Source organism: Octopus sinensis, linkage group LG17 (genome assembly GCF_006345805.1).
Source record: "Octopus sinensis linkage group LG17, ASM634580v1, whole genome shotgun sequence".
NCBI classification, from domain to species: Eukaryota; Metazoa; Mollusca; class Cephalopoda; order Octopoda; family Octopodidae; genus Octopus; species Octopus sinensis.
The window spans coordinates 45,270,643-45,298,048 of NC_043013.1; the positions used below are offsets into that span (position 1 = coordinate 45,270,643).

A 27,406-nucleotide genomic window follows, 5' to 3' on the forward strand; every position below is an offset into this window, starting at 1 on the left:
TCTCATCATCATCATCATTTAACGTCCGCTTTCCATGCTAGCATGGGTTGGACGATTTGACTGAGGACTGGTGAACCAGATGGCTGCACCAGACTCCAATCTGATCTGGCAGAGTTTCTACAGCTGGATGCCCTTCCTAATGCCAACCACTCCGAGAGTGTAGTGGGTGCTTTTACATGCCACCGGCACAAGGACCAGTCAGGCAGTACTGGCAACGGCCACGCTCAAATGGAAATACCATGTACATACAAGTCATTAAACTTTACAGACCGTACCAGGTGCTTTTCTTGCGCTACTAGCGGTGGGAATAGCTGGAAAGAAGCTAAAGATGGTGATGGAATGCCAGAGCATCTCAAAAGTACAAGAAGGAAAGTACAAGAGAGAATGCAGGCAGTGGACTGGGGTGGAGAGGAGAGGTAGTAACTTTGTATGAATGTCAGAGGAGGGTAACCAATGGTCAGATATGGGGTGGTACCTACCTTAGTATCAGCCAAAACATACCTAGATTGCCATTTCAAAACACTTACCTGCTTTTATTACTATTGCTGGGTCCTTCTTCATCTTCCTCATCATTCTGATCCAGTCTGACGGAAGTTAATTTATAGAGAGAGCAAAGTCTCATAAAATCTTTAAAGTAAGCCTAGAAAAAGGAAAATAACAATAATAACAAAATTTCCAATGTCAAAAACTATTCGTTGTAAATGGAATTAGACATTATAAATATTGATTTGAGGGAAACAGGTTCAGTTTTTCACTTCACAAAGAGAATATTTAGAGAGGAGGAGGATTGGTAGGAAGAAGAGAAGAGGAAGAAGAGAGAGAAAAAGGGTGAGGAGAGGAGGAGGTATAAAGTGAAAAAGAAAGATATTTATTGTATTTACAGTTGTATAACATGGACTTTCTGCCCTTAAAAAAAGCACCTTTATTAATATATTAAAACATACATTTCTTATAATGGAACATTAGAAAGACATGTTATCAATAAATGACTTATAAATACACTTCTTTATACTCTTATAAACATACACACACACACACCAACACACATCAGTACATACACTAACATATTAACCCTTGAGCATTCAGATCACTCAAAAATTCTTAGTCTTGGAAGATACATGGTTACCCTACCAGTGCTGGTGCCATGTAAAAAGCATCCAGTCCACTCTGTAAGGTGGTTGGCATTTCAAAGGGCATCCAGCAGTAAAAGCCTTGCTAAAACTGACCTTACCTCTGCTGGTGCCATGTAAAAAGCACTCAGTTCACTCTGTGGAGTGGTTGGTATTAGGAAAGGCACCCAACCGTAAAAACTGTGCCAAAACAGACACAGAAGTCTGGGGCAGTCTTTTGCCTGGCCAACTCCTGTCAAACTGTCCAACCCATGCCAGCATGGAAGGTGGATGTTAAACGATGATGATGATTACTTTGTTGATGGTAATGCTTATTTATTCACATTGTTTTGAATTAAGCACACATTATCTTGTAGCTCAGAGGTTTCAACAATGTCATCATCATCATCATCATCATCGTTTAACGTCCGTTTTCCATGCTAGCATGGGTTGGACGGTTCGACCGGGTTCTGGGAAGCCAGGAGGCTGCACCAGGCTCCAGTCTGATCTGGCAGTGTTTCTACAGCTGGATGCCCTTCCTAACGCCAACCACTCCGTGACTGTAGTGGGTGCTTTTTACGTGCCACCGGCACAGGTACCAGGGGAGAGGACGATTATATATATTTTTGAATGACATTGTAGGGTAGGTGTGAAAGGTTGGCTTTAGCTAGTTTGAACCGAAAACAAGTGGGATATTTGGGCTGGATATGACTGGTTTAAATGCTAAAGGGTTTACATACAAACTTAAACCAGAGGGAACCACTACATGGTTGCTTAACAGTGCTGATGGAGTAGACATAGGTTCAAAGAAATTCCAGTCATGACCATCCTGTCATATTTTATGAAAGACATAATATGCCTATGTCTATGTATCTTTTATCTTTTACTTGTTTCAGTTATAAGACTGTGGCCATGCTGGGGCATCACCTAGAAGAATTTTTTTAAGTAAAATAAATCAACCCTAGTATTTATTTTTTAGATTGTTTTTTAACTGCTAAGTCACAGGGATATAAACACACCAAGACTGGATGTCAAGCAATGGTAGTGGGAAGACAAACACAGATACAAAGACACACACATATATATATGACAGGCTTCTTTCAGTTTCCGTCTGCCAAATCCACTCAATGCTTTAGTTGGCCTGAGGTTATAGAAGGTGTTATGCAGTGGGACTGAACCCAGAACCATGGAACTATATGGTTGGGAAGCAAGCTTCTTACCACAAAACGATGCCTGTACCTATTCTAATGTAGTCTCTTCTGTTTGAAAACAGCAGAGAATAATTTGATGGAGATTTGACTGCTATTTCAGTGACCATACAAGATCAATTAGTTACAGTACAAGACTCTTAGGAAAGAAGTGAAAATAGGAGAGCAACATCAATAACTAGGTGGTGGTGGTGGTAATAGCGGTGATGGTAGTGGTAGTGGTGGTGATGGTAGTGGTGGTGATGGTTGTGGTGGTGGTGGTAATAGTGGTGATGGTAGTGGTGGTGATGGTAGTGGTGGTGATGGTAGTGGTGGTGGTGATGGTGGTGGTGGTGGTGGTAATAGTGGTGATGGTAGTGGGGGTGATGGTAGTGGTGGTGATGGTGGTGGTGATGGTAGTGGTGGTGGTGGTGATGGTGGTGATGGTAGTGGTGGTGATGGTGGTGGTAGTGGTGGTGGTGGTGGTAATAGTGGTGATGGTAGTGGTGGTGATGGTAGTGGTGGTGATGGTAGTGGTGGTGATGGTGGTGGTGGTGGTGGTAATAGTGGTGATGGTAGTGATGGTAGTGGTGGTGATGGTGGTGGTGATGGTAGTGGTGGTGGTGATAATAGTGGTGATGGTAGTGGTGGTGATGGTGGTGGTAGTGGTGGTGGTGGTGGTAATAGTGGTGATGGTAGTGGTGGTGATGGTAGTGGTGGTGATGGTAGTGGTGGTGATGGTAGTGGTGGTAGTGGTGATGGTATTGGTGGTGGTAATAGTAGTGATGGTAGTGGTGGTAGTGGTGATAGTGTTGTAGTGATAGTTGTGACACTTCTGTTGCTGTTGCCCCAAATCAACTCACTTTTCCTTTCTGGACAATTTCCGAACGTTCTCCTTCAATTTGTTTCATTGTGAAATAACCAAGCAAAGCTGGCAGTAAGATAAACCTAGAAATCAGAAGGAAAAAACAAAAATTAATTCTTTGACAAGTAGATGCAGATTAGTATTTCAAATGAGATTAGTATTTCAACCATTATTCAATGATGATGATGATGATCATCATTATCATTGTTTTAACATTTTGCTTTTCCATGCATATTTCAAATAGATGTTTTTTGGGATAGAATGAACCAAACTCCCATCAATCACGAAATTCTGAAAAGAAAATGGGGCTGGATCAGTCACATTCTAAGGAGACATCCAAGTAGCACTGTAAGACAGGTGTTAGACTAGCAAAAGAAAGAAAGAAAGAAAGAGGAAGGAAGGAAGGATGGATGACTTAAGAAGACTTGGAGAGGATGCTTGAAGGATGAAGTGAAAGCAGTCGGTCTCTCTTGGTCTGAAATCAAGTCCAAGATTGTATCCAGTGGCATGAAATAGTCACAGCTCAATGATCCTCACAGATAAATGTGGACTAACTTTCCATGCTTCCATGGGTTGGACAGAATTTTGATGAGGCACCCAAAGGAATCATGTCAGCTGCTGATAGTGGTGCACCATTTGTTGTGACCATACAGGCCAACACAGGAGTGGCAGTCATGCATACAGCGACTGCATTTCAAGGAGCTCTCTGCCATCATTCCTGATTTTTTCTTCTGTCAAGTGTGCTTTTCTTTGGTGATGAGTTCCTATTTTTTCTTCTACTCACTTCATCCCCTTTTGCGGTATTTGTCTCCAGTGTGGGCAACCATTTGCAACCTCCTCCCATCTCAGGATGTCCAGATCAAGTGACTTCATATCCTTCTTACAGATGTCCTTGAAACAAAGATGAAGTCGTCCTTGTGCTCTTGTGCTGGTGGCCAATTCCCCACACAGGAGGCCTTTTGGGATCCTTCTGTCTGGCATACGATGTACATGACCGAGTCAGTGCAAATGACACTGCTCGAGCAGGGTGAGTATGCTGGGTGTCTTGGCTCGGTCGAGGACTTTGGGGTCGGTGATGTAGTCAGTTCACTTGAGTCCAAGATGGGTCTCAAATTACGAAGGTGAAGGACGTTGAGACGTTGTTCCTGTCCGGATAAGAGGCTTCGTGTCTCACTGCTATAAAGTAGCATACTAAGGACACACACCTTACAGGTAACAATTTTGGTGCTTTCAGCCAGGTTTTTGTTTTCCCAGACTCTCTTTGTGAGCCTGGCAAACGTGGAGGATGCTTGTCTGATTTGCCTGTTGAGCTTAAGGTCCAGGGGAGGTCATCAGCAATGGTAGAGCTGAGATAGGTGAATTCATGGACTACCCCCAGCTTCTAGTTGTTGATGGTGATCTCGGGGTGGGGGTGCTTGGCACCTGGGCCCCATCACTTTGGTCTTCTTCAAACCGATAGTCACGCTGAATTCCTTACAGGCCTTTGAAAGTTTGCCCACGAGGTGCTGCATTTGTTCTTCAGGGTGCTCTATCAGTGCAAGGGAAGGGCTTTATTCAACCGATGTAGAAATGTTGCAACGCCCACTTAAATCAAGGGAGAGGACTTGTCCACGACAAAACGAATCATAACAAGCAAGGGAGAGGACTCACCTTGTTTGCAGAATAGTAGAATTATAATATACAACGCCGAGTTCAATGTAAGTACTTGTGTGTCTGTTCATGCAGTTGCCTTTCTGTCCAGATTTTTCCTTCAGACATTTATTTACGAATGCGCAGGCTGGATATCAGCAACATCAATCTCACCTTTCGGGGAGGGCTCGTAATGGACTTAAGCGCATCCCTCACGCATGGATAGGACGGAATTTGCTGAGACAGGTTTTCTACGGCTAGATGCCCTTCACCTGTTTTCGATTGAGGTAATATTTCCTCATGACCAAACACGTTTTTTCACAGAAGATTGAAAATAATGGACACCGCTTACATGACGGTGACACTCGTTTACAACTACCACACAATATCAAGACAAGGAGAGAGTAACACACACACACACACACACACAGAGGCATACACTAATATACGTATACACACAAAATCCACTCACAAGGCTTTGGTTGGCCACATGCCTTCACGGTGTATGTATGTATATATATATATATATATATACATATATACTTATTTGTCAAGTATTTCTATCTGGCTTTGTGTTATGTCTATCACCAAGACACTTTACTCTTAATGGACATGTCTACCTGAAATACATACTGCAAAGTGGTACAATTTGACATTCTAAATAGTGGCTGCACTGTAAAATTAATTAATGGTTTCATTCTTTCATTAACCAGATGTCTTGCAAACAACTTGCACATACAAGTGCTACCAGTCAAAAACTCCACATACCAGAAGCCAGCAAATGTATGGGGTCATCAGGAGAGAATGTGTGCCGTTTCGGGGCCTACCTCTCGACAGCATCAGTGCACACCAGACCTGATATGAGGCTCCACTTGCTAGATGCACTGGTTATCAAATAAAGATCAATATTCTTCTAGCCATTGCTCATCATCTCTTTTTAACCAAATCCAGTGGCTAGCCTTTTCCACAGTAGTTTGGATTTTGGTCATGGTGGCATTGACTTTACGGTGAGTTAGGCTTAGCGATAACAACAGTCGTCTCACACTGTGTCCAACGAACCCTCTACATCCGACTTCGATTGGAAAATGTTCTGCTTTCCAGCCTGTGTCTTCACATTCCTCGAGGAGGTTTACATAACGGTCTATCTTTCGAGCCTGAGTGGCGTCCATATTATCTTCATTAATTAATTCTATTAGCAGAATCACCTGTATCACACTGACAGTCTAAATAATTGAAGACAGAGGCCGACATGTGGTGAGAGACAAATGGAAGGATGATAACTGTTTGTGTTATTGGTGCAGAGACTCCAGATGCTGTTCTGCTTTATCAGCCTTGTCTACAGGAGGAGGAGGAACATGTCATCAAGAGAGCCTCTCTGTGGTTGCACAAGGTGCTGAAAATAGCAGCAAAATCTCCTACAAATCTCACAGCCTACCACCTTCAACAAAAAGAAATGGTACACAACGTAGTCCTAGATACCACTAGAAAGATGAGAAGGTCACAACCAGGATACCTTTAAGTACAGGTTGGTTCATGTAGGGTTGATTTGTGGTTAAGTGTCAACTTTGTGCACCAATGATAGCAACAGGAAACAAAACATAAAAGATGGAGTGACATCAATTAAGTGGGGCAGAGAGAGAGAGAGAGAGAGGTAGAGACTTACTTTAGACTGCTCGTTGTAACTTCATCAATATCTTCATTATCACTGAATAAATGCAGGAGGTTCACCTTGTGGACGGCTTTTTCAGCTTCTGGGATACATTGGGCCACCTTTGCCTGAAGAAAACAGACAAACAAATTACATTTAATTAAAGAGTCTGCTGAACAAGATTTCTTAATTCTAGGTGTTAGAAGGAGATAGAAAAAAAGTTTGCCTCAAGCCTATGGCTCATGAGGCTGGAGATTATCAGGGTCTTCAAGCTGTTTAAGTGAATGATGAAAGTACTAATCCCATTCAAAAGGAATCTGTTACTCTCACAGAGTTAACTCCCAGCTGCTGCTGCTGTTGCTCATTTTTAGATGAGCAGACTGGATTAACATGAAGAGAATTATCTTGCTCAAGGATACAGTGTACTGCCTAGCTTAAGGGTTGAACTTACAACCTACTAGCTGTGAACCCAAAACCCCTAACCACTAGACCACGTCTTCTGCAGAATGAAAAAAAGGAGATAGAAACAATCTTTCAATACAAAAGATAATAAAAGATATGCTGGTCTGTACGATTACTCTTTACTCTTTTACTTGTTTCAGTCATTTGACTGTGGCCATGCTGGAGCACCGCCTACTAGTTGAACAAATCAGCCCCAGAACTTATTCTTTGTAAGCCTAGTACTTATTCTATCAGTCTCTTTTGCCGAACTGCTAAGTTATGGGGATGTAAACACACCAGCATTGGTTGTCAAGTGATGTTGGGGGAACAAACACAGACACACAAACATATACACACACATGCATACATATATATATATATATATATATATATATATATACATATACATATATACGACGGGCTTCTTTCAGTGTCTGTCTACCAAATCCACTCACAAGGCTTTGGTCGGCCCGAGGCTATAGTAGAAGACACTTGCCCAAGGTGCCATGCAGTGGGACTGAACATGGAACCATATAGTTGGTAAGCAAGCTACTTACCACACAGCCACTCATATATATATATATATATATATATATATATATATATACATATATATTTATATGGTGCTTTTATGCAGCACCATAAACGAACCCATGCTAGTGCTGTGTAAAAGCACCCAGTACACTCTGTAAAGTGGTTGGCATTAGGAAGAGCATCCAGTTGTAGAAATCATGCCAAAACAGGTTTGGAGCCTGGGCAGCACTTGTCAAACCGTCCATTCCATGCCAGCAGGGAAAGTGGATGTTAAATGATGATGATGATGATGATGATGATATGTATATAATTGAAAGAAAGAGTACAGTGAATTGCCATGGGAAGTGGAAAACCTAATGTTCTGCACAGAGTCCTTCTTCAGGGAAAAGTAGACAGAAATGAAATTAAAGAGACACAGCACATTCACTGTAATGGTTTTGTCAATTTTATTAAATGACACAAGGTTTGCCAATGCAGACCAACACTAGTCTCTTTCAAGTTTGTTTGTCTGTGTATAAATCCTTCTCTCTCTCTCTCTCTCTCTGTATATATATATATATATTTCCTTCTCGAGCCATGTCTGGCTCATAAGGGCTGGTTTCCCGGATTCCTTGGCGTATAGGTTTCCCACATGGACGGGACGCCGGTCCGTCGCAGGTGAGCTGCAAGATGCAGGAGGAAAGAGTGAGAGAAAGTTGTAGCGAAAGAGTCAGCAGAAGTTCACCATTACCTTCTGCCGGAGTCGCGTGGAGCTTAGGTGTTTTCGCTCATAAACACACACATCGCCCAGTCTGAGATATATATATATATATGTAGTGGAGGCACATGGCTTAGTGGTTAGAGCAGCGGACTCACGGTCGAGGGATCACGGGTTCGAATCTCAGACTGGGCGATGTGTGTGTTTATGAATCTACATTTTTCTACAAGTTCTTTTCATAGTGTTCTTGGCTTTTGCACTTAGAAATAAAAGAGGGAGAAAAACATTGACAAACAAATGTAATAACTTGAAGCTTTCAACAGAGGCACATTTTACTCGGACCTTTAGCATTCAAGTTTTATTTTTTCCACCTTGTTTTGTACTTATGTACTCACATGTATGTGCTTGTGTGTATATATATATATATATATATGTATGTGTGTATATATATATATATATATATATAAATAATAAATATTAGGGAATAAATCCAAATTTACAGGGAAAAAATCAGATTTAGGATTAAATCGATTTTATAGTAAAATATTATAAAATATTATTCGAGACAAAACCACTATTTTGCAAAACAAACAAGGAAAGACTTAATTAATACATAAAATTGACTATTTATTAAAATTTTATGTATTAATTAAGTCTTTCCTTGTTTGTTTTGCAAAATAGTGGTTTTGTCTCGAATAATATTTTATATATATATATATATATATATATATACATACATATACATACATATGCATACATAGGTACAAAACAAGGTGGAGAAAATAAAACTTGAATGCCAAAGGTCAGAGTAAAATAGCATTTCATTGAAGTTGAAAGTCTTTTCAGCTTCAATAATATTCAGAGAGAGAGAGAGTGAGATTGAGAGAGATAGAGAGAGAGAGACCATAATTTGGTGATAAGTAACATTAAGCTTACAGAAAAACGTAAACTCATGGATAAATTTAACTATTTCAATCTACATGGCCTCATAGTTGTGTGTGTCCTCAAATCCAAACTTAGTAAAGATGTTACAATCTGGGACAGTTTGACTGCAAACTGAAATTCTGGAACTTAATTCTGTATCGGAACTTGTTTTCCTGAGATAAATTCCATGTTGTTCAAAATGTGGCTTCTTCATACAAATAATGGAATTTTACATAGTTGTATTCAATGACTATAAAGTATGCTGGTGGTCTTAAGGGCAGTGGGTCATCCTTGCTGTTCACGTTTGGGATAACGGTGCCAGGGTGACATCGTTGGGAAAATTGTGGACTGTACGTATAACTTAGATATGTTTCAACCAAAGATTGGCCCAGGCCATGTCTAACTTAGTAGCACCAACTGACAGAATCTGTTAAGTCAATTTTAAGTCAAGATTTGTAGTGTCATGGCTCAAGTAGGGAGTTGTTGTTGACTGAGATGTGTCCAGGTATAGGTAGCTTATCTGGTATACCTTGAAGAAATTTGTCCAGATTGAAGAGAGCCTGTAATATTACACTGCATAACAAAATTTTAGTATTTTTTGTCTCATTTTTGGTCAATAAGTGTTATTTCTTATTTGCTTCTCTCTAGAAATCACAGGAAATAACTATTATTTCCATCAAACTTAGCTTCTGCGACCTGGACATCAATGTTTTGAAACTGATTTATTTTCCATTAGCACTATGACCCGGTGTTGCCGGGTCATAGTGCTAGTGCATGCATATACAGCTGCGTATGTGCGCACATACACGCGAGTACTGTCCAAATCTCCGACCAGTCACATACAGCTAGCTGGCATTCAATTGGTGTATCAAGTTTTGGGCATTTTGATTGGGTTTTGGACAGAAAATTCACAAAAAAGTCACATCTATTGATTTTTTTAATGGCTTTGCGGGGTGACTGGGGAAATGTAAAGATGTGCACGACCACCCTTGGACGGTTTTGAATGACCATAGAAAGTGCGAGCCCTCTAACTGAAAAATTGTGGATTTGTATAAAGGACACACACACAGACATTTTGCCGTTTATATATATAGAGAAATTACATTTCAGATAGATTCAGAGCTGAGTTGCTAAAACAGGAATATTATTATGGCAAATATTCTGCTCAATAGCAAAGATTTGCTTGTCAGTCGCTTGACCTTAACCGATTGAGTATGTCCCTTAGTGGCTGACAATATGTGCATCTCTGGTCATGAGCAGGAGTAGTGGGGGGGGAGCATCATAGTCATGTGTAGAGAGGGATTCTTTGGAGGTTTGAATAACTGTAAAAAAAGCAAAGTTTGAAGGAAATATAACCCATTTCGCATACCTTCAAGGAGTAAGCAAATAGGAAATAATAGTTGCTACCCAAGGACATTACACAGCATTATTTGTGCTGAGAAGGTGGTGAGCTGGCAGAATCGTTTGCACACCAGGCAAAATGCTTAGTAGCATTTTGTCTGTTTTTACATTCTAAGTTCAAATTCCAAGGTTGACTTTGCCATCCATCCTTTCAGGATCGATAAAATAAGTACTAGTTGAACACTGTGGTTGACATAATCAACTTACCCACTCCTCCGAAATTGCTGGCCTTGTGCCAAAATTTTAAATCAAAATTATTTGTGCTGAGAGGACTTGGGGGAAGGAAGAATATAGGTTGTTCTGGTTTGTTCTTGTTGTTTAACCCTAGGTAAATGACGTATGGTCAAAGCCATTCCTGCAGTAACAATCCCAACTTTTTCCTAGGCAGTGTGCACCCAGTACTATACTATCCAATGTGTCCCTTTTCTAAGTGTGATTTGAGGGAAATTTGGTTGCTATTTCTAGCAGGGCAAACGACCTGTTTCGTTATAGGTTTGATTCATTGTTGTTTGATCCCAGGTTAGGACTGACTGAGCAAATCTATGATCGAAGGCGTTCTATCCGTGACGATCTCGTCTTTTTTTAAATTTTTTCTAGACATAGTATGTCTAAGTCCACATTATCTCCTTCCTTTTTCTAAGACAACAGAGTGTGGTCTGAAGAAGATTTGGCTACTATTTCTTGCAGGCAGAGCGACCACGTGGAAGTTACTCCGTTACTATTAGAAAGTTATTTGTTGTTTAACAAAACGCTTTTTACTCATACGAAAGAAGCGTGTATAAAACGTATGTTGTTGTTTAGCAGTGAAACACGAAGCGTGATAGCATGGGTGGAAGAATTGCGCATAACACGGTGTGGTTCGGGTGGAGGTACTAATTGTTAAATGAGAAGAATAAGCTGACCAAAGGAAACGAGAAGGTAACTGGCCATGGAAGAAGGCCAGATATACGGACATGTGATACGACTAGATGATGCACATCGCGTTGGTTGAAATAGGATAATGGGGTGGTGTACAAAAGTGTTCGCTACAGAGGTAGATAAAGAGAAGACTTGAGCGGCAACTATTGAGCTAGACTTGCGAACAACCTGTAGACAAACGTTCGAGATTCGTCGAGAGATATTCATTGGTTGAGAAGTGGGACCTATGCATACATACATGAAGATATGTATGTCGACTTTGCCTTTCATCCTTTCGGGGGTCGATAAATAAGGTACCAGTTTCGCACTGGGGTCGATGTAATTAACTTAAACCCTTTGTCTATTCTTGTTTGTCCCCTCCATGTTTAGCCCCTTCTGGGTAATAAAGAAACATAGGCGATCTTTCGTCTCTAGTAGACCTTTCCGTCGATTTCCGTAAAAAAAATTTTTTTTTACATATGGGCTTGCGGGAACTTTTGAAGTAATATACATACATATACACATACACCGAGTAAAAAAATTTCAGTTACTAGAGACGAAAGATTGCCGAAATATATATATATATATATGTATATGTGTGTGTGTGTATTAGTCATAAGATTGCGTTTTGATTGACGATGTGTGGGTATTTTTGAGGATATTTTGTAATGGCACTACTATGGGACATATAAATATCTTCGAGAATGGAAACATTAGGCAACAGAACGAACAGTGTTAACATGTGTGATGAAGACTACACGAACGATAAACAAACCGGGTTTGACAAAAGCATAAAAATGAGCGACACAGAATATCTAAAACAACAACAAAAAAAGGCTGCATTTCTACATCTGTGCATCATCTGATGTATTTACCTGGTATCCAGGGTCTGATGTGGCTAGGTCAGACGACTCCAGATATTCATAAGCCTTTAATAATTGCTTAAATATCGAAGCGAGCGTGTCATGTCCATTTCCCGTCACATTCTGTGCCATTTTGTCACTAAGGAGCATGAGTTATCTCCCTTCGACGACGAAGAGCTCTCCAGGATCTCCAAGATTTCTTCTGCTACATGGCGACCAACGCCAACAGTCTCTCCCTGTTGAGGGCCATCATACGGGAACTGAGGCATGTCTACGGCAAAGTGAGTTGATTTGTGCTTATATAACTAATCTTTACATCTCTTGAAGATGTTTTATCCTTCTTGTAGACTTCTCTTCTAAATCTGTAAACTTTTATTCAGTTTCCCTTTCAGCATGTTCATCCAAAGTCGTCACTTAACAATAATTGTCAACAGATTCACCAGAGACACTCGCACGTGTGTGTGTTCGTTAAATTACATGTCATAATTCCTGTATAATAATTCATTTATCCCGTTCCCAGAAAACTCAGGCTTCGTTGTTAAAACTAAATTTCTCCACGGACAACCTTGGTAGGTCACAGAACATTTAAAGGGAGGTAAGGGCCAATGTGTACTCTAAAAGCTGAAGTCTGTGTACTTCTGCTTAAAGAATTATATAACCACTTCGAAATGAACCCTTTATGCTCAGAGGGTCCGTGTAGGTAATTCCTGATAACGTTACTGTTGTAGACGCGGTGACGATTGCCACTTTAGATGTAACAGAAAGATTCGTGGATTTGGATGGTTACTCAACCCATTAAGAATCTTCCCGGTCAAACTGAAGGGTCTGACCCGGGCATAAAAACAACAACAACAACAAAATAGTGTAATAGGTGTAAAACAACTTGCTCTAAACGAATATGACAAAAAAAAGTGCGCCTTTAGTTTGACCATCTTCCCCAAATTAAATCCTACTTTCTCGAAGCGCGAAAGGCACATTAGTTAACGTAGTCCTAGATATGCAGTGCCTGGAGGAAGATGAAATGGCCATGACAATTTTGATGATAGATTTGCTCAGTCAAAGATGACGTGTGTACATTGGAATCGACAACAGAAGGACAAAAAAATGTAAAGAAAACTTAAGGCATCACACAAAATATTTTAATATGTTCCGTCTCTTTGCGATCTGAGTTCAACTCCTACCGATGTCAACCTTGCCCTTCGTCCTTCCAAATCAATAAAATAAAGTACCACTCAAGTATGGGGGTTGATGTAATAAACAATACCACCACCACCAAACTCTGTGACCTTGTGCCTCTGTTAAAAGCTTCAAGTTTTTACATTTGTTTGTCATTCTGTTGTGTTGACTCGAATGGGCATGAAATAGTATGCTATGGTGTACAAATAAGTAATGAAACTTTTGGAATAGTTAAGCATAAACAATTTATTAATAAATTGTATTTAGAATCATGAACATAGGCGCAGGTGTGGCTGTGTGGTAAGTAGCTTGCTTACCAACCACATGGTTCTGGGTTCAGTCCCACTACGTAGCACCTTGGGCAAGTGTCTTCTACTATAGCCTCGGGCCGACCAAAGCCTTGTAAGTGGATTTGGTAGACAGAAACTGAAAGAAGCCCGTCGTATATATGTGTGTGTGAGTGAGTTTGTGTGTCTATGTTTGTCCCCCGACATCACTTGACAACCGATGCTGGTGTGTTTACATACCCATATCTTAGCGGTTCAGCAGAAGAGACCGATAGAACAAGTACTAGGCTAACAAAGAATAAGTCCTAGGGTCGATTTGCTCGATTAAAAGGCGGTGCTTCAGCATGGGTACAGTCAAATGACTGAAACAAATAAAAGAATAGGGAAATAGGACACCAGGGAGCCCAAGAATATCTGAAAAAATCAAGATACATATGTAACAAATAACTTACTACATTCTAAGCCAGATTTGAACCAAATCTAAATTTTTGCTATTGTTCTCGGCTTTTGCACTTTGAAATTTATGGAAGTCAACTGTTACACTTAGTTAAGTTCTATTGTTTAAGTTAACATTCTAAGATTAAATACAGTTTGAGAGATGTAAACTCACTACTTTCCTACATCAACCATTCCAACATATATAAATACTGAAAACGAATCCAGTTCTTCTTTCCTTCTTTTGGTACCAGTGGAGGAACCATCTTATGCAAGAGACTACACAGCTCCTATCCTCTCTAATGCCTAAATTCTCTTGCTCTTTCTCTCTCTCCTTTTTTCCATCAGCCTTCTCACACTCAACAAAAGATGAAGTTAACAGAATGGATAACAGAACAGCAAATAATTAGCGTTTAACAACAGCTCAAAGAAGTTGCATCTTACATTGTAACAATGATAATAAAGGGACGTTTCAAAAAATAATATTTTCTCCCTCTTTTATTTCTAAGTGCAAAAGCCAGGAACACTAGGAAAAGAACTTGTAGAAAAATGTAGATTCAGTTTCAAATCCTGGCTTAGAATTTAGAAAGATATTTACTATATATAGAAATTGAATTGAATTGTTCACCCAGGTACTGTGTGTAGTTACTCTTAAACAGTTACCAGTTTATGAAAATAAAGTGGCAATATTTGTATAAATGCATTTTCTTTAAATATCAGTTTTCTTTTTCTTTTAATTTAAGGGCCTATATCAGTCTCCATCCTATCTCTACATGAAAGATCAGTTCCATAAATCAAGTGTAACCAGCGAAAAATATTGTCGTAGTAAAACAGATCTTCAGTATCAAGCAATGACATACCTTACTTTTCTGCAAAGTTCTCGGCTACTCCAGGTAAGTTACCAAAATAAATATTATTTACATTAGAATGAGATGTGCATCACCATCATCATCATTATCATCATAAAATCCACTTTTCCATGCTTGCTTAGGTTGGTCAGTTTTATTTGATCTGTGGTCTGGACAAATTTTCTACAGCTGAATGCCCTTCCTGTCACCAATCCTCACCTGTTTCCAAGCAAAGTAATACTTTAGCATGGCTTAGACATAGTCTCACAGAACATTGGCAGCAGATGACACTACTTATCAAAAGCTAAAATGATGCAAAACGCATTATGACCAGTGGTGTACGACACCATTTGACTAGTCTGGTTGATCAAATGATCGTTTGTTTCAGTCAGGGAGGGAAGGGTAGTCATCATTATCATCATCATCATCGTTTAATGTCCATTCTCCATGCTAGCATGGGTTGGACGGTTCAACTGGGGTCTGGGAAGCCAGAAGGCTGCACCAGGCTCCAGTCTGATCTGGCAGTGTTTCTACAGCTGGATGCCCTTCCTAATGCCAACCACTCTGGGAGGGTAGTAGGAGCTTTTTACGTGCCACCTGCACAGGAAAATGTAGTGCCAAGGAAAATTTTTTTCTCCAGACACCTTGAGATTTGGTGGCTGGAAGAGAGGAAATAATCAAATAATCCTCAAGACAAAGACATGGGTGCTTGTAATGGTAATCTCTATTAAGGGCACCTGAGTACCAGATGGTGTTAAACTGGGGAGTGGATTATGCCTACCACCTGAGAACTTTGAATGCAAAGAAATGTAACAAACACTGCAAAGATTTTTGTTTGATGCTTTGACAATTCAACTAATCCAATACCATGGAATGGTGCTTTGTTTTATCAGCCCTCAAAGGATGAAAGTCAAGGTTGGTTTCTGTGGGATTTGAACTCAGAGGGAAGAGAGCCAGAACAGATACTACTATGTATTTTGTCCTATGCTCTAATGACTCTGCCAGTTTACTGCCTAAAACAAATTTAATTCTTCAGCATTCAGATTATTCTGTCAAATGTAAAGCTTATTTATTCATTACTTTGCACCTGATCGTTGTGGTGCACCTGAGCACTGTATACAATAATTTCATTATTATTATTTAATCATACGTTATCTCATAACTTCAGGATTTCAATAATGAGATTGTTTAGTTTTAGAATGATATTGTAGGGTAGGTGTATCAGGCCGGATCTAGTCAGTTGAACATAGAACAGGTAGAATATTTTATCCAGGTGCAGCCAGTTTAGATGTTACAGATTGCAACTTTGATTAAAATGTAGAAATGATGACTCTCAGTAGATTCCTTTCATTCATGTAATTGTTGTCAGAAATTGTAGTCAAGGCGATGAGCTGGCAGAAACGTTAACACGCCAAGCGAAATGCTTAGCGGTATTTTGTCTGTGCTTACATTCTGAGTTCAACTTCCTCTGAGGTCGACTTTGCCTTTCATCCTTTCGGGGTCAATAAATTAAGTACCAGTTATGCACTGGGGTTGATATAATCAACTTAATCTGTTTGTCCCCTCTGTGTTTAGTTCCTTGTGGGTAGTAAAGAAATAGGTATTTCGTCTGTGCTTACATTCTGAGTTCAAATTCCGCCAAGGTTGACTTTGCCTTTCATCCTTTCGGGGTCGATAAATTAAGTACCAGTTGTGTACTGGGGTAGATCTAATCGACTGGACCCTCTCCAAAAATTTTAGGCTTTGTGCCTAGAGTAGAAAAAGTAATTGTAGTCAGGAAATGACCTTACTTGTTGATGATAATAACTGACACTGAAAAGTGAAGGCCATTCATCACCAAATAGATAAGTTATTCAACTGTATCTCTCCCATTTTACAAAACCTTTTGTGCTCTAAAAAAGAAGGTATTTAACAGGGTGCATCATTTAGCTTGGTGGCAGGAACTAACATTCTCATTCTCAGCATTTCTGTCAAACTAAAATATTGCCTGGAATTCATCATCTAACATCTGCTTTCCATGCTGGCATGGGTTGGATGGTTTGACTGAAAACTGGTAAGCTGGGGAGCTGCCCCAGATTCCATTTGAGCATTGAGGTTGCTTAATTGACTTAACCCCTTCTCCGAAAATACTGGCCTTGTGCTGAAATTTGAAACCAATATCACTTTTATTTTATGCTAACATAAAGAAGAAAAAGCCTGCAAATTACTCCTGTGAATTGGTATAAACATCCTGCAAATTTCTTTTGAGAGATTCCCATTACTATTTGTTTGGGCAATGCACTGCATTGGATCACTCCTAAAGAGTTCATCTTCATGTAGTGTATCTATAAAAACCCAATCTGTCAGAATCTCTATCCTTCCTTGAGCTGTACTTGTAGTAGGATTTAAATTCAGTACTGCAAGTTAGAAAAATCCACTACCGTCTACCAAATCCACTCACGAGGCTTTGGTCAAGGCTATAGTAGAAGACAGTTGTCCAAGGTGCCACGCTGTGGAATCAACCCGGGACCATGTGGTTGGTAAGCAAGCTACTTACCACACAGCCGCTCCTACGCCTATAGTGAAATATTATAATTGTATATATATTATTTATTCTCCCCATTTTTCGTTGAATGTAAACACAATGACTGTGCTTATTGCAGGTTTTACTAGCAACTGCCATTTTATACTCTGTGCCCCTTGTTCCCTCATTACCCCTGTTTTTTTTTTTTAACGCTTCTTACCGTGACTTGCCTTCTAGCGCCCCTCAGTGTCTAAATTAGTCATTTCTAAAGTTGACATTCCAGCCACGCACTCAGAGGGTGACAGTTCCCGCTTTAGGAATCAACACTTAGAAGTTTGTGATGTAATGTTCAAGGGAGATAACTTCAGCTAAACTGTTCACTTTTCCCCAACGTCTGTCATCTCCCCAAATAGAACAATATATTCCTATAACAGTTTGTGTTTTTGCTTTGCAATTAGTATAATTCGTTGAATGTTTTAATCATGAATAAATTATGTTTATGTTCAGTAAAAGTATTTATCATATTTAGAACCAAAACTGAAAGAACGTCACTTAGATATTATATTCTTGTGATATGTGATTTTGAGAAAGGAAACGGGATGCTGGCATCAAATTATCCTTTCATCAGTGGCAGAAGCATCGTTGTTCATTTTCAATTACAACCAGTGGTCCGGGTACGAAATTTGCTAGGGGGCTGAAAACTGAAGTACAAAATTTTTGATGAAAAACGAGGACTTTTTAAATATTAATATTAATACAAATGCAGGTATAATAATTACAGAGATGTACTTGCATAGCGAGTGACTTGATCTGAGATCGTGTGCTGAAACGAAAACAATTGCAGCGTGGAAGGTGTTTATAATCCATTTAAGAAACACACAAAACCGTTTTAGATTCGCTTCAACATTTAAATTTAATTTGTCAAAATATTTTCGTCGCTTTGAGACTGCGACCTGTTCACTGACAAAACTTCTGAGATGCATCACGATGCTTTGTCAGTGAACAGGTCGCAATCTCAAAGCAACGAAAATATTTTGACAAATTAAATGTAAATGTTGAAGCGAATCTAAAACGGTTTTTGTGTGTTTCTTAAAAGGTATAATAGTAATTTTTTATTATTATGAGAGTCAGCTGAAATGCTCATAGGCTGAGCAAGACACTCTCATAGTTCCTCTAACTGTCCACACACTTCCATCAGTAGTTGCAGTGCTTGAATCACACTGGTGAAGGCATTATCCTGTTGGTCGAAATAGTTGTCAATGCAGATAAGACGTGGTGATCACAGTGATACTGGTGCCCAGCTGAGTGTTTTTTTTTTATGTTGGGAAACAGACGATAGTCAGATAGAACCAAATCACTAAAATAGGGAGGGTGATCAACCAGTTCAAAGCCAGTCAAGCACAGCAATCATTAAAACAAAGGACCCCCTTCATAAGTTTTTCTGGGTGTTTGGTCTTAATGGCCTTTCATAATTGCCTTAGCAAGTTGGCATAGAACTTTCCATTGATGGTGTGATCATTTTGAAGATAGTCAATAAACCCAATACCTTTTGCATTCCAAAACACTGAGGCCATCACCTTCCCTGCAGATGAAACGACCTTGCCTTCTTTGGAGTAAGTGAAGAGGAGTGCTTCCATTGCACAGATTGCCTGTTTGTATAAGTTGGCGAGCTGGCAGAATCATTAGCACACCAGGCAAAATGCTTAGCGGTATCTCGTCTGTCTATATGTTCTGAGTTCAAATTCCCCCAAGGTCAACTTTGCCTTTCATTTTTTTGGGGTCGATAAATTAAGTACCTATTTCTTTACTACCCACAAGAAGCTAAACACAGAGAGGACAAACAAGGACAGACAAACGGATTAAGTCGATTATATCGACCCCAGTGCGTAACAGGTACTTAATTTATCGACCCCGAAAGGATGAAAGGCAAAGTTGACCATGGCAGAATTTGAACTCAGAACGTAACGGCAGACGAAATACTACTTAGCATTTCGCCCAGCGTGCTAACGCTTCTGCCAGCTCGTCGCCTTGCAATAAATTAAGTACCAGTTACGCACTGTGGTCGATGTAATCGACTTAATCCGTTTGTCTGTCCTTGTTTGTCCCCTCTATGTTTAGCCCCATGTGGGCAATAAAGAAATAAGATTGCCTCTTTGTTTCTGGTTCGAAGCGATCAAGCCAACTCACATCCTAGGTTAGGAATCGTTCAAAGAAACAAGCTGGATCTGCCTCAAAGAATGTCAGATATTCCCTTAATGTAATCAGCCTGGTTTGCTTTTGATCAAGTGTCAGAAGACGTGGCACTCATCAAGCAGAAACTTTTGTCATGCTAAGTTCATTGTTCAGAATATTCTAAACTCTCTCATGGGATATGCTAATAACATTGACTATTTGCTTTATAGTCAATCGCTTGCCATTCGCCACCATGTGGTGAACACAATCAATGTTTTCCTCAGTGGTGACAGCTGCAGGATGTCCAGACCATGGAACTTCTCAAGACTCTCTCTTCCCCTGCTAAATCCAGCTGCTACTTTTGCACTGTTGATAAAGCTGGAGCATCACCCCCTGATGTATCAACCATGCCAGCATGAATATTCTTGAGAGTTAAACCTTTTTTCTGCAGAGACTTGATTACGACATGATGCCAAATTTTGTTGATTTTCAAGAGAAGTTGCTAACAAACTGCCGGCATCAGTTGTTAGTTGTCGGAGCACTGCATCCTTCAAAACTTCCATGCTTTCCGAGATTCGCCAACACTACACCTGATTTTCTCCCCTCCATACACACGCAAGCATGTATCTGATTCATACTGTTCGTTTTCCAGACATTTGTACATAACTGCATGTACTTTATATGAACTTTCTGACAAGTTGTGGTGCACCTGAGCACTGTATACAATAATTTCATTATTTATTTATTATTTTTATAGTTATATTTGAAGTTTCTATGAATAATCAGGCGTCAGTTTACCTGGAAAGAAATAATGCAGTTATTAATAAGAAGTTTTGAAAAGTGCTGGGCATTTTCACTAAGTCAGCAGGTTTTGAAATCTTGAAAGAGATTCAAGTAGTAGGGATACTAAACAGTAATGTGGGGCAATGTAACTGACTTACTCCCTCCCCCAAATTTGCTGGCTTTGTGTCAAAATTTGAGATAAAGGTGGCTAGGTAGCAGAATTGTTAGCACACAAGGCAAAATGCTTAGTGGCATTTCATCTGTCTTCATGTTCTGAGTTCACATTCTGTTGAGGTCAACTTTGCCTTTCATCCTTTCGAGGTCAATAAAATAAGTACCAGTTGAGTACTGGGGGTTGATGTAATCAACTTAACCTTTCCATGAACTTGCTGGCCTTGTTCCAAAATTCGAAACCAATATGATGTCTTTCTATGTGTGTAGTTGATATCTTGTGGTTAGAGCGTCAAGCTTACGATCGTGAGGTTGTGAGCTCGAATCCCGGACCGGGCTGCGTGTTGTGTTCTTGAGCAAGACACTTTATTTCACGTTGCTCCAGTTCACTCAGCTGTAGAAATGAGTTGCGACGTCACAGGTGCCAAGCTGTATCAGCCCCTTTGCCTTTCCCTTGGACAACATCGGTGACGTGGAGAGATGAGGCTGGTATGCATGGGCGACTGCTGGTCTTCCATTAAAAAAAAAAAAAAAAAAACCTTGCCCAGACTTGTGCCTCAGAGGGTAACTCTCTAGGTGCAAACCCATGGTCAGTGTCTGACCGAAGGGGGTCACCAGTATTGAATGAGTGTTTCATTGTAATTCTTTTATAAGTAGTGAGTATAAGTTAAAACAATATTGTTAAATGCAGTAATTTGTTTTTTTGACAATTTAAGTGATGTTTACATTTTGTTTTTTGACTTTGTAGGAGGTGACAGACATGTACAAAGGGGCTGGTGAAAGAAGTATTGAAGCTAGTGCTGAACTAGTTGGTCTGAAGTTACCTAAGAATCATGTGCCTGAAACTTGAACTGGAATAAGGAAAGGACTTGGAATAAATTTTTTAAAATAAAAAGAAAGAAAAAAAAGAGCAAGAAATTACAAAAATGAAAAAAAAAAATCAGTAAAAACAGACAATAATGAAAGATAATATTTTTGTTTTTAGTTAATTTATTTTATTGTACGTGATCCCTCTTTGCAAATAAATGCTATAGCTATTTTTAAAGTGATTGTTAAATAATTTTTACAATATTTGGAAATGATTGATTTACAACAATCACAGGCTTCTTTTAGTTTCCAAAATTAAAATCTGCTCATAAGGTCCACTCTAGGGTGCTTGGTGTTAGGGAGGATATCCAACTGTAAGAACCATGCTAAAACAGACAACGAAGCCTAGTGCAGTATTCTGCTTAGCCAGCTCCTGTCAAACTGTCCAACCCATGCCAGCATGGAAAACGGATGTTAAATGATGATGACGGTGATGATGACAGATGTAAAGCAATTGAAGTAAAGTCCAGGAGGATAAGTTGCTCCTCAAGCAGTGGCTCCCAACCTTTTTAATATCCAGGATTCCTTTTTTCTAAATGGATTTTTTCCTGGACCCCCAAAAGCCTGTCTACTCAATAAGTCAATTTTATTAACTAATAACAAACCTATTCTCACAGTTTCAGCTCTAACTTGAAAGGTACAAATGACTGAATATTATAACTATGTAACTACGTGTTTTACACCACAACCTTATAATACAGTTCTATATTTAAGAGATGAGGAATTATGTACATTATTTACATTTATTAGATATTTGTCCACATCTTGTTTGTTGACACCTGAAGAAGGCTGGAGGGTATATCAGCCGAAACGTTGTGTTAACAACAATGTACATAATTCCTCATCTCTTAAATATAGAGCTGTACCTAAATATTCCATCAGCATGAAATTTGATTGGTTTTGAAGAAAAAAGTTGTCTAGATACATTTTGATTCCATGAGTTCTGTAGAGACAAAAACAAGTGGTAGTCGGATGGTGCGTTTTGGGGGAATATGGTGAATGGGGTAAGAGATCCCAGTCAAGATCATGTAACTTTGTTCATGTAGCCAAAGACACATGTGGTCAGGCATTGTTTTGTTGGAACATTACCCCTTTCCTGTTGGCAATCTCTTTGAATTTCTGGTTGAAATTAGCCAGCTGATGACAGTACACATCAGAATTAATGGCCTGGTTTTGTGGGAGAAGATCATAATAAATAATGCCTTTATGATCCCACCAAACACAATGCATAGCTTTATTTAGCATAAATATTTGTCTTTGGGAGATGCTTATGCAAACTCCAGGATCTTTTTCACACTATGTTTTCGTATACAATCCATTTTTCATCTCCAATCACAAGCACCCATACATTCATCATCATCATCATCATCGTTTAACGTCCACTTTCCATGCTAGCATGGGTTGGATGATTTGAAAGAGGTCTGGCGAACCAGATGGCTGCACCAGGCTCCAATCTGATCTGGCAGAGTTTCTACAGCTGGATGCCCTGCCTAACACCAACTACTCCGAGAGTGTAGTGGGTTCTTTTACGTCCCACCAGCACGAGGGCCAGTTAGGCGATACTGGCAATGGCCACACTCAAATGGGGCTTTTTATGTGCCACCTGCAGAGGAGCCAGTCCAGCGGCACTGGCAACAACCTCACTCGAATGTTTTTTCATGTGCCATCAGCACATGTGCTAGTAAGGCGACGCAGGTAACGATCACACTCGAATGGTGTTTTTAATGTGCCATCGGCACGGAGGCCAGCTTGTTGCTCTGGCAACGATCTCACTCGTATGGTACTCTTAGTGCTCCACCTAGCAACAGATGCCAGTCACCGAGTTTGATTTTGATTTCGATTTCACTTGCCTCGACATTATAGTGAGAAATGTATCCTAGCTTCACTAGGTCTTCATGAGCCATACTTTTAGAAACTTTCAACTCCTCTGTAAGTTCTCTAGTTGTGATATTTGAGTTTTCTTCAATTTTTGCCTTCAAAATATCTTCATCCAATTTTGAAGATTTTTCCACTGCAACCGTCACCTTCCAAGCTAAACTTCAGCTTTAAAATTTGCAAACCACCTTTGAACAGTTAATTCACCTGCAGCATCATCATCACCAAAAAACTTCACAAATGATTTTTGCAAGTCTTTGCAGCATTTCCTCCTCTTTTTTAAAAAAAGAAAAGTATTACAACTTGAATATGAAATTTCTGGTTATCCATTTCAAATGTCAATAAATGGTAACCGGAATGAAAGATAATCTATTTCTAGTCAGGGACAAAGAAGAGATGTACTACCACTTCAAGCAAAGCAATGCCAACATTCTGTCTGTGTTATGCTTCAGGTGTGTTCAATGAAGCATTAAAAGATTTAACTTAAAAACACTCAGAACTTTCCGGACAACCTAATATATATATATATATATTGATAAAAATGGTAAATGGTAAGACAACAAAAGAATGAAAGAGACCTCGATATTATGTAACTAGAGGAATTTATCTGTAAATGTAATATGTGACAATTATTCGGTAGCCATGATAAAACTCCGAGTTTCGGATGCCGAGGTGGAAATCCAAGCCGCCATCTCTTCAGTTATCCGGCCATCGGAAGAATGCCAATGGCCGGATAACTGAAGAGTTGGCAGCATGGATTTCCACCTCGGCATCCGAAACTCGGAGTTTTATCATGGCTACCGAATAATTGTCACATATTACATTTACAGATATATATATATTATATATCACCGTGACCAACCAGGCTATCAGATGTTGCTACACATCGCTGGTCACAATGCGTTTCGCATTGTTTTAGCCTTTTTAAATGACGCCACCCCTCTGGCTAAGTGAGCAGGCCAACAGAAGAAAGAGTGAGAGAAAATTGTGGCGAAAGAGTACAGCAGGGATTGCCACCACCCCCTGCCGGAGCCTCATGGAGCTTTAGGTGTTTTTGCTCAATAAACACTCGCAAAGCCTAGTCTAGGAATCGAAACCGTGATCCCATGACCGCGAGTCCGCTGCCCTAACCACTGGGCCATTGCGCCTCTCTCTCTCTCTCTCTCTCTCTCTCTCTCTCTCTCTCTCTCTCTCTCTCTCTATATATATATATATATATATATATATATATGTATATATATATGTATTTATGTATTTATGTGTGTATATATTTATATATATATATATACACATGCATATGTGTGTGTGTGTGGTTGTACCAGGCTCTATTGTCCATTCTGGCATGGTTTCTATGGCTGGATGCTTTTCTTAATGTAAAGTGGTTGGTGTTAGCAAGTGCATCCAGCTGTAGAAACCATGCCAGAACAGACAACGGAGTCTGGTGTGATTCCTGGCCTTACCAGCACCTGCCAAACCATCCAACCCATGCCAGCATGGGAAGCAGATGTTAAATGATGATGGCAGTGGTGGTGGTGTTGGAGTCTTTTGTGTGTACTGGAGGTGGACATAACCAAGTGTATGGAGGTGTTGAATAAAATACCTTATAGTATTTTGTTGTATTCTAGTTCAGACCCTTCCCAAATCGATTTTGCTCTTCCTCTTTCTCATTTCAACAAAATGAAATTCCAGACAAAGTCACGTGACTGATTTAATTGACTAAAAATCTCCAAACACAGAAATACAATAAAGAACCACTCCTTGTATCAGGAGTGGCTGTGTGGTAAGTAGCTTGCTTCCCAACCACACATGGTTCTGGGTTCAGTTCTAGTGTGTGGCACCTTGGGCATGTGTCTTCTACTGTAGCCTCAGGCTGACCAAAGCCTTGTGAGTGGATTTGGTAGACAGAAACTGAAAGAAACCTATCGTATATGTGTGTATGTGTGCGTGTGTGTGATAATATCTGTGTTTCCCACCACCACCACTTGACAACTGGTGTTGGTTTGTTTATGCCCTTGTAAGCTAGCAGTTCAGCAAAATAGACCAATAGAATAAGTACCGGACTGGAGTTGATTCATTTGACTAAAACCTGTTGAAGGCAGTGCACCAGCATGGCCACAGTCAAATGACTGAAAGAAGTAAAAGATAAAAGATATACACCCAATCGCATTTACATATCATATACAAATATAAACAGTAGTGAAACACACACACTTGTGCACTAAAGTGACACATACACCCACGACATGAGTACAAGTCTATCCACTCATGCATAGAAAGTTCCGCACCTAGTAATACTTTCACATAACTACAAACTGCAGCTGCTCTGAAAGGCGAATTGATTTAAATTCATTTTACATAATGGCATAAATGACATACACACACACATGTATTTATGTATGCATATCCATCAAACTATCTCTCTCTCTCTCTCTCTCTCTGTATCTATCTATCTATCTATCTATCTATCTATCTATCTATCAATCTCTCCCTCTCTGTATCTATCAATCTATCTATCAATCTATCTATCTATCTATCTATCTATCTATCTCCCTCTCTGTATCTATCCATCTATATACATACATATATACATGCATATATATATATATATTTAAAAAATATTGTTCAAACTAGTTTGGTATATATGTAAATAAATTTAATTTAAACAAGGTTTTCAAATTTAGGTGCATTTTCAACAACAAATTTGCCTATATATATATATATATATATATATATATATATATATATACACACACATACATGGTATTACATTGCACCTAACTATTTATTTTAATTTAAGATACACAAAGATCAGAACTTATCTGCAGCTCTTGGTGGTCCAAGTTGGTTATGCAATCTATGTGGCTATCTTTTCAAAACATTGTCTGGTTCAAAAAGCCACATCAGATGCCATAATTGTTCTAAGGTGTAGGTATAGGAGGTGGTCAAACTCTGCATAAAGAGTAGACAACCACCATATATATATATATATATATATATATATATATATATATAAACTTCATCATTTAAGTTTAATTTGTCAAAATATTTTCGTCACTTTGAGACCACAACCTGTTCACTGACAAAATATATATATATAGACGAATAAATAAATGAATAGAGTTGAACGAAGATGTTAATAAAATTCTTTTACTTTTGACATATATTTTGAAGACAACATGGTTTTATTCCAAAAGAATAAACGGTGTAAGATGCAATCTTCTCATCAGGAAAAAATCAACTGCAAATATTTCTGACGTGAATTTAACACCCTGGTAACGGTTCATTGAATTTTCCTTGTTAACGGTAAACATAGGATAATTCATTCACCCATTGAAATATATATATATATATATATATATATATATATATATATATATATGTGTGTGTGTGTGTGTGTGTGTGTGTGTATGTATATGTATATGTATATATATATATATATATATAATATATATATATATATATATATATATATATCATCATCATCATCATCATCATCATCGTTTAACGTCCGCTTTCCATGCTAGCATGGGTTGGACGGTTCAACTGGGGTCTCGGGAGCCCGAAGGCTGCACCAGGCCAGTCAGATCTGGCAGTGTTTCTACAGCTGGATGCCCTTCCTAACGCCAACCACTCCGAGAGTGTAGTGGGTGATTTTATGTGCCACCGACACAGGTGCCAGACGAGGCTGGCGAACGGCCACGCTCGGATGGTGTTTTTTATGTGCCACCGACACAGGTGCCAGACAAGGCTGGCAGACGGCCACGCTCGGATGGTGTTTTTTATGTGTCACCGACACAGGTGCCAGACGAGGCTGGCGAACGGCCACGATCGGATGGTGTTTGTTACGTGCCCACACCACGGAGGCCAGTCGATGCGGTACTGGCTATGGCCACGTTCGGATGGTTTTCTTATGTGCCACCGGCATTGGTACCACAAAGATACAAATTCCATTGATGTTCATCTATTTTGATTTGGTTTGATTTTGATTTTGATTTTCACTTGCCTCAACAGGTCTTCACAAGTGTCACAGGTGGACTGACTACGTCCCAAGTAGGGGCCACGGGTTATGGCCTCACTAGTCTTGCCGGGTCTTC

At 39.5% G+C, this 27,406-nt stretch overlaps 2 protein-coding genes across 3 annotated transcripts in view; one reads left to right on the top strand and one right to left on the bottom strand.

Moving 5' to 3' along the window:
• LOC115220887 (immunoglobulin-binding protein 1) overlaps positions 1–12,374 on the bottom strand; it is a 30,153-nt gene extending 17,779 nt beyond the window's left edge. For both annotated transcript variants that reach the window (XR_005002704.1, XM_029791080.2), the window contains exons 1-4: positions 12,208–12,374; positions 6,454–6,566; positions 3,160–3,244; positions 528–640 (exon numbers count right to left, since the gene is read on the bottom strand). Coding sequence is in view for 1 of the 2 variants with exons in the window: in XM_029791080.2 (XP_029646940.1) it covers positions 528–640; positions 3,160–3,244; positions 6,454–6,566; positions 12,208–12,345 (449 nt within the window). In the remaining variant the exon portion in view is untranslated. The remainder of the gene's footprint in view (positions 1–527; positions 641–3,159; positions 3,245–6,453; positions 6,567–12,207) is intronic.
• LOC115220888 (protein FMC1 homolog) lies at positions 12,338–21,469 on the top strand. The gene is made up of 3 exons (XM_029791082.2): positions 12,338–12,476; positions 14,837–14,986; positions 21,319–21,469. Exons 1-3 carry the CDS (start codon positions 12,405–12,407, stop codon positions 21,418–21,420), a joined length of 324 nt encoding a protein of 107 aa, XP_029646942.1. The 5' UTR covers positions 12,338–12,404; the 3' UTR covers positions 21,421–21,469.
• The last annotated feature ends 5,937 nt before the right edge of the window (positions 21,470–27,406 follow it).

Excerpts from the sequence above, each read along its gene's own strand:
- LOC115220888 (XM_029791082.2), top strand. The coding sequence starts at position 12,405 with ATGGCGACCAACGCCAACAGTCTCTCCCTGTTGAGGGCCATCATACGG. Across the intron at positions 12,477-14,836 it reads TGAGGCATGTCTACGGCAAA|GGCCTATATCAGTCTCCATC; the intron begins GTGAGTTGATTT and ends TTTTAATTTAAG. Across the intron at positions 14,987-21,318 it reads AAAGTTCTCGGCTACTCCAG|GAGGTGACAGACATGTACAA; the intron begins GTAAGTTACCAA and ends TTGACTTTGTAG.